The 16702-nt window shown below is 37.0% G+C and overlaps 1 protein-coding gene across 1 annotated transcript in view; it reads right to left on the reverse strand.

Moving 5' to 3' along the window:
• Nucleotides 1-14020, reverse strand: part of LOC122843422 (TGF-beta receptor type-2-like) — a 34524-nt gene extending 20504 nt beyond the window's left edge. Inside the window, exons 1-3 of the mRNA XM_044138139.1 lie at nucleotides 13765-14020; nucleotides 5424-5565; nucleotides 3559-3752 (exon numbers count right to left, since the gene is read on the reverse strand). Of these exons, the coding sequence (XP_043994074.1) occupies nucleotides 3559-3752; nucleotides 5424-5565; nucleotides 13765-13840 (412 nt within the window). The 5' untranslated portion in view covers nucleotides 13841-14020. The remainder of the gene's footprint in view (nucleotides 1-3558; nucleotides 3753-5423; nucleotides 5566-13764) is intronic.
• Between the last annotated feature and the right edge of the window lie 2682 nt (nucleotides 14021-16702).

The raw sequence follows: 16702 nt of genomic DNA on the forward strand, positions 1-16702 counted from the left end.
GATATTGAGATTCTTATTTTTTTTAATCTTGCACTTGTAATAGTTTTTTCCAGACGATGAATATTAATGTTCATTTTCTGCTGGTCTTCTGAAGGTTCTCATTTGTAATCCAGTACCAATTTCCACAGGACAGTTTTAGTTTTTTTCCCTCTCACTTGTTCAGCCAGTTATCTGAGATCTATGAGTCATTCAGCCATGAAAAGGTTCCAATGCAGAACTAGTTTTGTGTCTATACATTTAAAAAAGCAGAGCTATAAATCAACAGTCTTCAAATCAAGTCCTTGTCATGTTTTTACAGCCAGTATTTTGCTTTAGTTGCTCTCCGATTCCAAATAGTGGGAGTGGTATGGAGCCAAACATTCTACTGCTTCAGTATGTCACTTTTCCTATGGAGGTACAGTTTTGTTTTATTTCTATTTACTTTTTCCATATTTAAGGATCAACTGACCATCTTGGGATGACATTTCAGTGATCTATGACTGTGTCAATATAGTTAATGAGTACCTGCCATCAGTTTCACCTTCAATTTCTGGTATTTTAAATGCCAAGATACGCAAAGCATCTTCATAACACAGAGATAGAGTAACAGTAAAATTGTATTGTTGCTGTGATCATTTAAGTTGTGTTGATTCTGTTGGATATATGCTCAATATGTGCGACATGTTTGATAAAAATCAATGGGAGTCAGGTTTATCTGATAATCAAACAGTGTTTGCTAAAGTGTCCAATGCATAGATGCTGAAATATTATTTTCTTGTGGCATTCTGTTTTCATGCGTCATTGAAACAAGAGGCAGACAAACAGCAATATAACAGGTGTATAACAAGCTGTCACAAAGATACAGTTAGTTGCAGTTTCTCCAGTTAAATCTACCAAAAACACCAAACAAAGTGCAAATTGATACTTTCAAACACCAATAAACTGATTCCCTAAAAGCTAAGAAAACTTGTCATGAAGTGGAAGAAATGCTGAGGAATGATGCTTCTCTAAGGTTCCTAGAAATAACTTGAAAACTCTTCATCTACTGTGGAGAGCTTTTAAACCGGACATTTTTGTCCTCCAATTGTACGCTTTTCTTGTTTCTTAACCATCAAACTGTCTGTAAATATCAGTTAAAAGCACCTAAAAAAGTTAGATTGAAATTAAATACATAAGTAAATATATATAAAATAAATATGCCACTTGTATTTTTCTTTGAGAAGAACAAACATTACCCAAAGGTTATGGTAAGGTAAAGGTTTAAAGAGTCCTGCCTTCTGTGGATGCCTAATAAAATGAACCACTGGTGAAAAAATTACAAGCCAGATTCACTGAAACTTACTGGAATCATTGCTTTCTAAATTGTATTTAATCACAACAGTACGGTGGCCCTGAGGTGCAAAGCGCTACAACATTAACGAAGCACAATCACAAATTAAAAAACACAACAACATTAACGAAAACACAACATTAACAAAAACACAAGATAAACGAAAACACAACAACATTAACAAAAACACAACAAGATTAACGAAAACACAACAAGATTAACAAAAAAGGAAAGGGTATGTCCCAGTAGGAGACCTGAGAAATCTCTGATTGGACAAAAGGCATGAATACGTATAATCTGGGTCCGACTTACGTCACCGCCATCTTGAAAGTGGCAGTGGAGAAAACCTGCTGCGTGGACTAGTTTCAACAGTTTTACTGTACAAAGTGGACCCACTGCCTTTAAGTTACGTTTTTTAATTCATATCTTGAAATAGGAAATGCACATGGAATTATGGAATTGTGTTAATATGTTCATGAATACATCACTGTATAGGTGTGTGTGTGTGTGTGTGTGTGTGCTCATCAATAAAAACAATTTATCAGAATCAGCTGTATCAAATGTAATTATTGTGCCCCTAAACAATGAAATAATCACATAATAAAGTTCGAAACGTTGTTCTTTTTTCCATTCTTATATAATAATGTGTGAGAGATTGTGTCAATAACTTGAAATTAACTTGAAATACTTTGCAGAACGGCACTTTACGAAGTTCGGTCCTCTTACATGTATTAGCTTGCTGCTAGATAAGCCACTTTCAATATGGCGGACGCTATAACGTATCGCAACAACGGGTCGACCCGTTCAAGCGATGACTTCCGGTTCACAAGCTCTGTAGTCCAATCAGTGATCTCTCAGGTCTCCAACTGGGACATACCCTTTCCGTTTTCATTAATGTTGTTGTGTTTTCATAATTTGTAATTGTGATTCATTAATGTTGTACTATTTTTGTTAATGTTGTACTGTTTTCGTAATTTGAAATTGTACGTCGTTAATTTTGTAGTGCTTTGCACCTCAAGGCCACCGTACAACAGCCTCCGTCGCAGCACCACCCATCTTTACTCACTGAAAAGTTACAGAGACTGCTCATACATTCTCGAGAGCACGCAAATGCATTTCCATGACGTGGTTTGCACTCCACAGATGCTTTTAATTTGGCTCTCTGCTGTTCCAAGCCAGGTCTCAGAAATCTACCGAGATGCTTTTACTGCAGAGTTGCTGCAGTAAAAAGATTCCATAGCTTACTGTAGATAAGAAGGAAAGGTGTGTCCTGAAGCGGTTTGTAATCAAAGAAACACAGCCTCACAGTACGAACACGTTGACATTCTGGCGTGACACTTTACATGACGAGCCGATAGTAACTAATATATCAGTTTACCTGTTGCTGTGATTATTGAGTGATTACAAGAAGATCACTTACAATCAGAAGAAGAGCAAAGTAGATCAAGTCGTACGGGTATTTTAAAACTTAAAATCAGTAACCTATAAACTGAACCCTTCTTCAGATTACTATAATTAATCTGCAGGGTAGACGCCAACTGACTCATTACTCTAATTTAAAGTTATAACGTCTGCAGCTCTCAGCTTGTTCTATCTAATTGCTTTGGCTTTACAGCTAAGAATTTTAATGTTTAGTTTTACTGTCATCATAAGAGCTCCAGCTACTTCACCCTCTCATGGTGAAGACAACTTGCTGAAGTTCAAGCCAGACATCAGAACGGGGATGATGTCTGGCTGATGTCTGGGATGATATTTAGGCCACCTACTGGTGGCCTAAATATTTTAGCAATTTATGACCTACTGGGATTTTTAAATACAATTGACTACAAGTTTACAAGGAACGTTCCACAAAAAATAGAATAAATTGAGAGTTGTTTTGTGGAACATTACTGGTTTATTGAAAATAGAAGGCAGAAAATTATCTCTGCACACGCAAAGCTTGACAAACGGTCACACTAAATGATACTCCTGCCAGCTAAAACTAGAAAATTACAACTAAAATTTAGACATTGTTCACCAAAATAGGAGAATATTAAATTGGAAAATTGTTGCCCCGTCTAGAAGTGTCTTTATTTCAGCTGCAAAACGAAGTAGAATCATAATATATAATAGGCAAATTGAAAACATAAAAATCATTCTTTAAATGTGTCCATGGAGATCTAAGTAAAACATAAAAACCACAACATCGGGATCTCAAACATGCAATGCAATTAAAGATACAAAAACAGAAGACAAAATGTCCAACTTACTTAGGTTAAAAATGATGTTTTCATTGCACTCCTCCTCGTTGGAACAGGAACAGATGAAAAACTTTGAGTCTTTGGCCTTTTTCTCTTTCATAATGCACTTTGTGTTGTTGTAATCGTCCAGGTACAGGCCATACAGGGGATTAGCTGGATTGTGACAAACTGTTTCAAATGTAATATTGTCGTCTTTCTTCCGCCTTGGAAAGAGAAAACAGAGACAACAAAGCATATTGATTATCTGTGACCTATGACCTTAAAGAGTCCTAATACCTTCACAAACATCTTCACATTGTGCAAAAAAAAAAAAAGCTTGTGTCCCTGCCGGAACGGGGCTGAGATGTTGAACTAAATTTCATGTACCTCGTTCTCACTGTGTCTTTTTTAAAAGGGAAAATTAATTTTGAAAATCATAAGAAAAAACAGACATAGCAAGGAAGGAACAGACTTTACAACAACTTGCAGAGTTTTTTTTTTTTTGGTCCGCTCTTTGTTGCAGGATTGTTCTAATTCTTTCACACTTGAGGATTTTTGAGCCTGTTTATCCAACAGCTTTTAAATTACATGCAAGTCCAGATTTTGACTAAATGACTACAAAAGCCTCATTTTCTGCTGGAGCAGGGGGTCCAAAACTTTTACAGGGACCCATAAACATGGTCCCTCTGAGACAATGCTTCAAAATATGTAAACATTACATTTTGAATGTTTATTCCTCACTTTTATTCACTACTCAACAATTATTACCTTGGTTCAGTATAAATGCTGCCTCATACCTTCTGATTTTAGTTGGCCATGAATTCTGTGGAGGAAAATTTATTATCAAGTAAAATATAATGACTTTATTAATCTGAAGTTTATGACTTAATATATTACCTGATAATAAAACTTTTCACCACAAGCCCCTCTTTTAATGATAAGAAAATGTAATATTTTATATTAATCACACATCTAGTTCATCCACTGCAGCTCTCAGGGTTTTTTTCTGCAACAGTTCCTTCAATATTTTACTTTGCGTCAGAAACTCATTTGTTCATTTCCTGTTTCATACGCTGGCTTGTGGATGACTGGCAGCCAATCATAACTTATTTTTCACAATAATTATTAAAAAATACATTAGGTTGGAAAACATATATAGATATGATTTTTTTTTAAATGCATAGAATTCCATTCTTTTATTTTTGCATTTTTTCCCTCTTCTTCCCAACTTTTGGAGGGAAGATGAGGTCCTTTTCCAGTTTCCCCCAGGTGTGCTAACCAACTTAAGAAGCAATAATTGGTTTTTATATACCCAAAAAGTGTTTATTTTCACCCTGAAGCCTCTGAATTTCTCTTTTATCCAGGGTATTTAGGACAATCTGCTGAAGAAACCGGAAAATGAAAGCATACTGACCATTCAACGACCTCACATCTGACTCTGGATGTGCAAAGCAGCAGGAAGTAGATTTGTATTGGTGTTAAAAGCTTAAGGCCATGCTGATGTTTCTCATTACATTGCCAATGAAGCGGTCATGATATGAGCTGAGGTTAGCAGAAAGCTAATGGTACATGGATAGCAGCGCCTCTTTAAATTGTCCTTCAGAACTCACAAATCCAGAATTACTCAGCAGGAATTTAGACATTCAATATGTAGATTAGTCCAGCTTGAGTTTATTCCAAACTTGCTATTTGTACAGCTCATACATATTCCTTAATAGTATGACATTTACTGTGCTGTGAAAAGTATTTGGCTCCTTACAGAATTCTCCTGTTTTTGCTTTTGTCAGCCTTACATGTTTCAGAACAAACGTATTTAAATATCAGAACATCAGATAACCTGAGTCAAGACGAAAATCAGATCCCAAATGATGAGTTATTGTGAAAACAGAGCTTACCAGATGCTGACACACACGTCGTTATCATCAGGGCAGATGGAGGTAATGTCACAATCCACCTTGCAGATTCCCTTACCGGGACATTTGGTGGCCTGCAAATCACAAAACTTGCACAGCTGTTTTATAGTGATCATGGAGGTATCTGAAATGAGAGGGGGGAAAAGGACGGAGAAAGTTGGATTGGTTACCAGATGACACGAAAATAATAAATGACAACAGCATTCGTGTTTTAAAACAACAAAAAAGAGCAATGAAAATGAAAACGGTATTCGTCTTTGAGTGGACTAATTCAAGAGAGCGAGAAGAAAATCCAAAATATGTCACCACAGGAAGGAGGACGCATTTTTTCAAGATCTCTGTTGATCTTGTTCGGACTTGACTTTGCCAGCAGGCACGTTTAGATCAGTCAGACAGACTGGATTGTGTGATGAGTGCCTGCGGGCCTGATAATCACCTAAGACCTGAGACAACTGCCAGACGGGTAAGTACAACAAACAGAGGAAAAGCAAAGCCATCTGCTGGCTGGGAAGCCTTTAATTTGTCATTCCGATGAGTCGGCTCCCCCATTTAAATATGTGCTGTGCCAAGAACTATTAACAAAAAACACAAAAGGATGTAATTGGTGATCATGAGTGATTGGAGGGAAAATATGCATGTTTTTCAAGACAAAAACAATAAAATAGCCTGATTTTTGGTCATCCAAAGGCATCTTCTCCCTAAAAATCATCCATGATTTATTAATAATCACTGCAAACCCAGGCAAAGATTTTTGTTTGAAGTTTAGAATTATTTTCATCTTCTACTAAACTATAATAATCTTGCTCAAAAAAATGTTAAAAAGCCCTTAGTTTAAGTACTTTCATTCACAGTGGAGAAAAAACTAAATTATATATTTTTTTAAAATCACCGGTGCAACAATTAATGACAACTTATATAAGATAAAACTTTAGCATACTCTACTTTTTAAAAAACTGATCAGGCTTTTGAAGACTTCTAATTAGTTAACCGTAATTTCAATTTTAAAGTCCAATTTCACTTCAAAAGGGGCAAGACAAGAGAACATGCTTTGGGAGATGTTTTTTAATCTTCATAAAGCAGAAAATGTCAACAAGGAAATAACTACTGTATTTTCCGCACTATAAGTCGCCCTGGATTATAAGACACACTGTTAATGGATGATCTATTTTTGATCTTTTTCCATATATAAAGCACAACAGACTATAAAGCACATTAAGTGAAACAAAACACTCAGATAAGTCAGTCAGTCAAACCACAGCATCTATCAGTCCACGACGCTCCTGACTACGGAAGCTGTAATGTGATGTAACTAAAATATTTTGACAGAGCGCCTTGTACCGCACAGAATCGCTTCGAGGTCAGCCAGCACATCCAGAATCAATCCGTATTAATTCACTAGAGGGCGCTGTTTTACTCCAGAATTACCCGCTCCGGATTGTAAGGCGCGTTGTTGTTGTTTTTTTTCATATATAAAGATTCGGAAAATAGAGTACTTGCGTAAATTTGTCTATAATTTCAGTCAGAGCTAAAACAGAATAATATCGAACCTCGTGACAAACGATCCTGGATGGAAAGGTCAAAGAATCCCTAAAGCTCACCATCAACGGCAGCAATTTATTTAGTATGCATAGTATTGCTATGCCAATAAAGGTCATGACCCATATATATTGTGCTTCACTGACTTTCCCTTATTTTAGAACCAATGTGATTTAGTGTAAATATTCATACCCTTTGTCACCTTTTGTCAAATTAGAGCTAGAAATTCTTTTTTTAATCACTGTCTTTTTATTGAGTTTTTTTTCCTTTAATACATACAGTTTATGAATACAAAGAAGTGTATCTAGTTAAAGTGTATCTAACACATACATAAAATAACACACAGAGAAAGTAATCCCTCCAAAGTAATCCCATTTAGCCCACCCAGATCACTGCCCAGTAGGTCCACCCACTACATTCCTATCCCTGACAGAAATGGAATGGAGCTAGAAATTTAAATGTATTTTATTGGGCTATTATGAGATAGACCAACATGAAGAGAAGCATATTTGTGAAGTTGCAGGAAAATAAAATACTACTTTCTAAACTTAGGTTTGAAAGCAACATGCCTTTAGGGGTAATGAGCAAACATGTGGAAGAAGCTGCTCTGGTGAGATGAAACCAACATTTACACTTGTGTCCGCTTCATCCATCACTGTGTGGTTTGGATCAGCTACAAAACAGGACAGGCCCAAAGTTCAAAGAGCAATCACATCTGCAGAGGAGATCACTGTGGCTGATCATATCGTCAGCTTGGACTAGTACAAGTAAAGGGTCAGGAAAAGGGAAGCTAATATTTCTGCAGACCCCACACATCCCGGTCACAAACTGCTTAGAGTTTTACCTTCACCTTTATGCTGCTACACTGGATTATTTGCTAAAACCAGCCACCACAGAAACCGTTTCTTATCCCAGGCTGTTTCTCCAATGAACACATTAAACAGAAACCTTACAGCCTGAGTAGTCGGCTACTCTACTGTGTAAAAAATATTTGCACTATTAATACATATAAACATTAACTGTACATTCACATTGTACATGTGTTCCCATTAATATTTTCTATGTATAATTCATATGTAAGTTTATATATTTATACTTCATGTCTGTACATTGTGATTGATGAAACCATAGTCAAATTAATTGTTTGGCCACACAAATCAGCCAACGCAGCTGATTCTGAAGAAGTCAAAATTTGATGAGCAGAGAAAAACTAAACCAACGCAACACATATCAGGGAGTGCAAGAATGTCATTTTGAAACAAGTTGGTTTTCTACTGAAAAAATGAGGAAGCCTGTCAGAGCTGATTTGAATATGGATGAGGCTAAAAACAGTGTAACGCTGGAAGAAAATCTGTAGAAAAGTAGTTGAGATTGGGCTACACTATCACCTTCTGATATGAGAAGAATGCTAAAAAAAAAAAAAGAAAAATGAGCCAGCACTCTTTGAGAAGTGATGGTAACGCTTGGAAATTTTGCAATTTTGCAGAGAAGATTAGGCAAAAATTTCAGTCTGTAGTTGAGCAAAGCTGACGGAAACAAACAGCAAAAGAGTCTTTGCAGCTGTACTTGCAGCTGCATCTACAGCTGCATAGACTCATTGAAGTTACTGTACTGACTAAATGAGGTATTGACTCAAGGGGCCACAATATAAATACTGCAACACTTCATTTTATTTGTAAAAAAAAAAAATTGAAACAAGGCATTATTTTCTTTCCAAATTACACACAACTGCACTTCATTTCATACCATCAAAAATACAACATCAAAATTTGGGGTTTTAACATTACAATGTAAGAAAATTGTTTAAGGGGTGGGAAGACTTTTAGCACTACAAGGTTACAGGTTAAAGGGCAGTTAGTGAGAAAACAAGCCATGCAGAGAAGCTATTACTTCCTTCTGCCTATGCTGGGAAGTAAGACGATTTAAAAAGCAAAAGTCTGCAGCATGTGACTGCTCTGTCTGCTAAAGGAAATTCACACAACCACACTTCAGCTGTATCCGGACTCTGTGTACAGGAAACTATCTGCTCCTGAACCAATGAATTCGATGTGCAGCCACGCTGAAAATAAGTAGGTTTGTTTCCATCTACGTGCAGGTTTTTAAGAGCATCGTGTGAATGTTGCAAAGCATACATGGCTGATCACCTGACCAACAGAGTCAGATGTTCTTCAGCCTGGGAAGTGTAAGCGAAAGCATGCTTTTTGGCAGCCAAACGTCTTCACACTGATTTCAAAATATGCCTCTGAAACGTGGTACAAAAATCTCCCTGTCAGCTTAGCCACACTGCAGGGTGGGCTTACGGTAAAAGAGCACAGCTTCTGCAGAAAAAAAAAAAAACGGAAGAGCAGGAAAGTTTGCTCTGAAATGCATCCTGACATCTTGTTTTACAGAAAACCTGTCTCAGGAAATTGCAGAGAGATATTTCTGAGCTCATCTCTGCTGAATAAACTCCCAAGGTCAAAAAGCATCACTTGAACTCCAGACTACGCTAAATGATTTAGCAATTTAAATTTCTGCCCCGTGGGCTCGAGAGGTGTTTTTTTGAAGTGGATCAGCAACGAAAATCAGGGACAGGGGTGATGAAAGCCCATTCCTGAGTAGTAGGAAGGTGGCTGAGCTCAAGTAATTATATCATTAGAGTAACTCCTCTCAAAGAGCATGTCATTTTAACCCAGGAGGCGGGTTGTGGAAGGGATGAATGGTGGTAATTGTCACCCAGGGCTGCATTTAATTGCAGAGTAGGGGGGGTAAAGGGGATTAGTAGCAGCCAGAGCTACTTGGTGCCACTGGGACTGAGTCTGAGACAGATGAAGGTAAAACTTCATGGCAGCAGGGTGACTTGGTCAAAGATAAGACAGGAAGAACGATAAGGAGGAGTAGAAAGGCTCTACAAATATTTCACTTGGCATAACACTTAGGTGTAGTGGAGGAACCTAGCATGTGGTTAGGTATTGTGAACTTTGGTATGTTTGGACGTTAGGTAATTTTGGACATGATGAGTAAAGAGAATTTCACCTTTGTCTTGAAAATTACATAGCAAATGTGAGCTTGGGAGCAGACTGCTAAAGCCACCTGCTCTATGGATGATCCAACATGCAGAGGGCTGTGGCCAGCATAAAAGCTGCAGTATGTAACTTTTATAAAAATCTGCTTTTTTTTTTTTTTTTTTTTTTTTACACATTTGTGAAAACTGTCACGGTTATGAGAGTATATTATAATAATCCGTGAAAAAAAAAAGAGTTCCTCTGTCTTCTCCCAGTGTTAACTACATAAATCAATCAGAAATGGCTGGTCAGAGCTACAGGGAGATCTTAAAGCTGTCAATCATCCTCGTGTATTTGCTGCTCACAGCTGGTTCACCAAAGTTGGAGCCCGTTCTGACCGCTCAGGACAGTTAGCATCGTCACTGTTGATGACAGATAAATGTCTTTCTAGAAATGGTATGCTGTTTCGCCACCATTAGCACATTTAGCAATCAAGAGTGTGATTGACAGCACGCAGACACTCCTGGCTCTGATTGGTTGTTTGTGACTGAGAGATGGTAATAGTAGCACTGGCAGGAGGTGGAGGAGTTCACAGATTATCTGTTTCATAATAAACTGTCACGACAAGGTGACAGTTTTGACAATAAAGTAAAAAACTTTTTTTTTGGTAAATGTAACATTCCCTCACATTTTGATATTTGGATTAGCACATTTAGATCTTGTCCAATTATCAAAACTGATGATGAAATCTATTTTTGATGTACGCACATACATACAACCAAATCAGAAGCTGGTCTTTAGAAAATACTACACAAAACCTCTAAGTACATGAGGCCTCATTGGCTAAGAGTCTGATCATTAGAAGAAAGAAGTAAAATATTTTACTTTTTGTAACTTATACCAACTTATTTTGAAGCATTTAAAACAAGTTCAGATGTTTGACAAGTATTTCTGCTTGATAGACTGTTTTAGCAAAACTCTATTAAGTGATCTTTAAACATACTTAAAGTATGATTAGTCAAATTTAAACTATGTATACTGTTTATTTTTCAGTAGGGTTGCTGTTCTCAGAATATGGTACTTGGGTTTTGTTTAGTTGGGCTCAAAATAACTTCTGGTTATTTCCAAGATAAACCCAATCAAATTGACTGTGATGTAATGAAGAGCAGTGAACCGGGATCAAACTTCATGGCTTCTGATGCTGAGCTCTACTGATCTCTGAATGTGGTTATCTGGGAATAACATCAAACTTAACATTGTTTCAGGGTTATGTCGGAAAACAGGACAATGGATGTTCTCAGTGATAACAACTGTTTGTAATAAAAGCTAACAATGAATTTCACAAACCAACAAAGACGTTCTGAGCACTGCATGAACCTTTTTGCTGAAGGAGGTTGCATATTTCTGATTTATTGAGATACAAATAATCAGAAGTGTATAAAGAGTTTAATTTGAGAAATACAATTTTTTAATGAAAGTTTAGCTTTTGTGGGACACATCCTTCTAATAATTTTAAGGACCTATCTGTTAATTTATCTAACTTAGAAATGTGAAAGTTCAAAAAGTTTAATAATGGGACACACAATTTCAGCTCATCTTTCAGCCAAACAAAGAGAGTCTGTTTCCCCTCATGTTACATTTTTGCATGTTTTTATTTTTCTACAAAACTAGAAAAGATTAAAGGAGCATTCCAGGGCTGTTTTTCTTCTTGTAGTCCATTGAAAATGTGAAAAATACAATCTTTGCTCCTTGAACATCCAAAAAAAAATACATTGCTAAAAGTTCACATTATTATTATGGATGCTATGAAGGTAAGCCATTCAAAACTGCAAAAAATATCTATGTTGGTGCAGTTATATTGAAGAACAATAACATCGATACTGAAGTTAACATACTGGACCTCACTGTGGTTATTGTACATTTAAAATATATTAAAAAAATATTTACAATTTTCAGTGTATAAGGAAGCACACCAATTATGGCTTTTTGTACAACTGTGTAATCTCTGGTTTTAACCATTGTTTTTCCTAATTTAGGGAAGCAATTGGGGCAGTATACCTCTTAAAATTTAACCATTCCGTACCAACTTTATTATTTAAAAAGTACTAAAGAGCTCAAAGAGAAACAAAGTATTGTGCAAAACTCCAGGGTCCAAACTCTGACATACTAAGGGGTCAGAAATTGAAGGAGTGAAAGTGATTGATTTTATTCTTTCCAAATTATTGTTCAATATGTTTTAATGCACGTAAAAATAACAACGTCATGCCAAAACTAGTACATTCTCATTCTTAGTCTCACAAAATAAGAATGGGACAAACTCATAACCACAAATGGTGATTAACTAAATTAAGATTAGAATGTAAATAGATGATTTACATCAAAAACAAGGTCTAAGTTGGGTGAGAGTTCATTCATTATTGTTACCCAAAATGAGACTAGAAAATTAGCATAAATAAGTTTATAGTTATTGCAACTCAACATGTCACAGTATACCAAAACATTTTGCATTACTGTCCAATAGCTTAAATAAATTTTGCAAAAGTGCTAGAGTGAGCAGAATGTTTTCCACCATATTAACACCGAAAAACACTCTCACACTTGATGCTTCTCACTGCCAGTCAGCTGGCTGAAAGAGGGTTACTACACTTTTACATTGATTACAATAAAGACAATTCAACTGTTTGCAAATGTTTCCCAATATAAATACAATGGACAGACAAGGCATATTAGCCTATTGATAATATTGTTATGACTAATAATAACATTTATTATCACCGTGTGAGTATTTTATTCTGGACTGTAGTTTCAACTCATCTAAACTTGTCTGCGATCCATATTTATAAAACAAACCACAGAGGACCCCCACGTTTTCACAGATCATTTTTTGATTTTTCTGTGGAACATAATTCCAGAGCATTCACAGAAACTTTCACTACTTGCAGATTTTTTTTTGTGTGTGTGTGCATAAAATATCTAAAATATTTGAAAGAAATACAGCTTAGGAAACTGAAATACACAGATACAATACTACTTGACAGACTATTGACACCCCAGAGCATAAGGAGATATTAGCTTCTGGGGTAGTGCTAAGATGTTTTCTGAGGTATATTTTGCAGTTAAATTATTTAAAAAGGCAGTTATGTTGGTTTTTAGAGGGAGTCTCAACTATTTGTGTATTTAAGAAATTCACTAGCAGCTGTGGTGATTTACCGCGGGTCCACTGAGTGCATAAGGGGACTGCAGCATAGTCTCCTCAAACCCACCTTTGTGGACGCCACTGCTAAGGGATTTAAATACTCAAAAAATGGTACCAACTGATACCAACTGACCTTTCATTGTCTTGATTTTTATCTACTTAGGTCACACGTATCAATTGCCACAATTATTTCTGGTATTTTACTTTGATTATTCGGAGGCTCTCAAGACCGCAACTTTCGGAACCACCGATCAAACTGTCAAACCAAACGTGCTCCTTAAAACTACTTTTGTCTCGTAAAATAAAGTCAGTGATATCTTCGCAAGACATTAAGCCGTTTTTCACATAAAATGAGTCAACATCTTAAGGAACTCAAACATTTGATTAGTTTTTAAAAGTCGATGATAGATTTGAGATCAGACAATAAATGTCCGTATTACTCTACTTTTGTGCTTACTTTAGTTTCTCCGATTCAATTTACACCGTTGTAATAAAAGTCTGTATTAGGCACAGTGGGCTGAATCTTTCTTTTAAAAATTAAGGAAGTTCTTTGTTGAAACTTTGAGTCAACTCGCCCCTTTAACAAGTTTTAATAAGTTTAACTCACTCGTCTCCACCGGCAGAAGCACAATACCGAACAGGACCGCTCCGCAGCAGAAGACGGAAAACCGAAGCAGCTCCATGTAGAACCGGACCACACGCCCCCTTTCTTTTTCATTAATTGAGCCTGGACAGAGGAGTTAAATATCCGAGTTTCTCTGGGATCCAGCCGCCTGTTGCTCCTCCACAAAAAGCGACTTCACAGCTCGGTGTAGAAGCAGAGTAAACACCAGGCAGGACTTGCCCTATATGACTCACAGTATGTGCGCCTTTCCTGAGACAGGAAATCTTCAGAGGGGCTGGACGGTTTTTTTTCTCTCTCTCTCTCTTTCTCTCTTCTCCTTCTTCTTCTCAGTCATGCTTCTGTGGGTCACAGAGTTTTGAAGCATGTCATTAAGAAGCTCAGAGCCAGTAGAGCAAAGGCTTGAAATTACACGCTCCATACTTGCTTAATTAGAGACTTCACTTCTGGGCTACACACGTATATACAAACAGATTTACATAAGAAAACTCATATTTTCATTTAAAGGTGTCATATCTAGTGAAATGGTCACTTTTTAAACCCTGTAACAGGGTCGGCCCAAAGTTACATAAGGCCCTGGGCAGATGGATATCAGAACCCAATTTCCGTTAAAGAGATACACTTAGTTTTGTGACGTAAGGTTCAAACTACAGCTTATTTTGGATGGCAAGTCTATAAAAAAATGGATATCAGAATTCAAACGGTGCTTTAAAGAATCTGTAATTAGTGGAAATAAGGCAATTAAAGTTTATCCACACAAAACAGACTTTCAAATAGAACCGCAGCCCAAATCTCCCCGAATGAAACTGTGAAATTTCCCTTTAGTTTGCCCTAAACTAAAGGGACACTGGAAAATGTTGAGATTTGAATTAGTTAAATACATGTTAAACTTCTTAAAATAAAATAAAATAAAATAAAGCAGCACTTTAATATTGTATCGACTCCAGCCAACATCAGCTTTATCTGCCACTGAACTTAGCTTCCAGCTAAATATTAGAAAAAACTATTCTGGGTGCAATATTACTTTTTTCCCTTGTGGTGTCCAGTGCAGAAAGCAATATTGTTCATATAAAAAACTACTAATGAACACAAATACAAGGCTAACTTTAGCCATGTAAAGTAAATGTGGTGGAAGTGTCTCTGTGGTGCTCGTGCAAACCACTGAATAAACTAATATGCAGTCTGTATACGTCAGTTTGGTCATACAACTAAACATCTTGCAAACTACATCCCATCATAGTTAAAAAAATAAGACTATAAAAAGTTTTTAGTCAATTCTGCACTTTTTTTCAGATTGGTATCGGCCGATACTAAACCTCAGATATCTGTGTAGGTATCGCAAGTGAAAAAAGTGGATCGGTGCAACCCGAGAAATCTCAAAAATGTGCATCAAAAATAGTTTCTTTGGTGCATAGTTACAAGGATTAAACAGATAAGCAAAATTTTAAGTATGTAGTTATGAAAGGGAATGAGACACAAGTAAAAAAAAGCAAGGATTCCTGCTGACTTGGAGTACGTACACTAGGCCAGCTCAGCCTACTCTTGTCCACGCCACAAATTAAAATGACACTCTTGTGCTGGCATGCTCCTCTGGAAATGCTCCCGTTTCCTTCAAGGAACTGGGTCTGTCTAATTCTCATTTACTTTTGTTATTTTAGTTGAGGACACGGAGAGGAGTTTAGCGCCCCAGAACACTCAGAAATTACTCATCTGCTGCAGCTCTTCTCTGGCATGTTTTCGCTCTGCATGCTCGAGAAGTGACGTCAGGCTGGAGCTCTGACCCTGTGACCCCAAAGGCTTATGATTCTTTAGAAAAAATGTGACTGCTCCCTTAACGTCCTCTGTCATAAGCTGTTGGGTTACTTAACGTACATGCAGAAAAAGAAAAAAAGAAAAAATTATGTTGCCTAACTAAGAGAGGAGCTCTTGTTCGCGTGCTTCTGCATACTTTTATTTGTAAAACTATATTTAAAAGACTTTTCTGAATGGAAAGACTTTACTGGCCTCCGTTATTTTGTCTTCCCTCATTCTTGGCTCTCAGTCAGCGGGTGTGGAAAGTCGTGTTTATGTCTAGGTGTCTGTTTTAGGCTTGTGCAGAACATTAGGTACTGCAAGGTGGACTTCAAGCCACAAGGTGGAGATCCAAAAGCATTTTAAAGCCAAAACAGTCCACAGACACTCAGCACATGTGAGGGTTTCAACATCCTGCTCAATGACCACAACATTCAAACAAAACTTCTGCATAAATATATACGTGGCTTTATAGCTTTATCTGCTTCAGTTGAACAGGAAACCCCAGCATATCCTGGGAGGCTCATTTTAGTCCACGTGCCATTTTCTTTTACTTTCAGCTTCCCCCTCCTACACAAGCTTCACAGAGTTTTTTGCCTTTGAGCTCCTTATTTCTTACAGTATTGCACAAACTCAGATAAACAAGAACCAGACAAACATCCCGAGCGGTAATATGCTCAAAGCAGCCGCCTTGTGTTCCTGTGTACTGCTTTGGTCAAGTTGGACGGCAAACAGAGTGACCCTTATAACAGATCTCTGGACGCATGCCTTCAGATAACACTGACAGCAAACAGACGATTTATGCTATTTTAATGATGCTGACAGACGTCACTCTTCCAGCCCTTCCTCTCAGTGACATTAATTGTTAGTAATTAAATTTGACCCGTTTGCTCTATTTTTAGAGCCCCAAGACGACTTCAGTTGACTTTCTATTTTTCATAATCCAGATAATCTCCTCTCCAGTTTTTTGAATGGACTTTGCTTAACCTTTTTCATTGCTGTTTCTCTAGCTTTTGCACCGTTTTCTACTAAAAGTTTTCCTTCCACTCAACTTTCCTCTAATATCTTTGAATACAGCACTCTGTCGAGAACCAGTGACTTTTAGTGGCCTGTTTGGTCGAGTGTGACTTTG

This window comes from Gambusia affinis, linkage group LG14 (assembly GCF_019740435.1).
Source record: "Gambusia affinis linkage group LG14, SWU_Gaff_1.0, whole genome shotgun sequence".
Taxonomy (NCBI): domain Eukaryota; kingdom Metazoa; phylum Chordata; class Actinopteri; order Cyprinodontiformes; family Poeciliidae; genus Gambusia; species Gambusia affinis.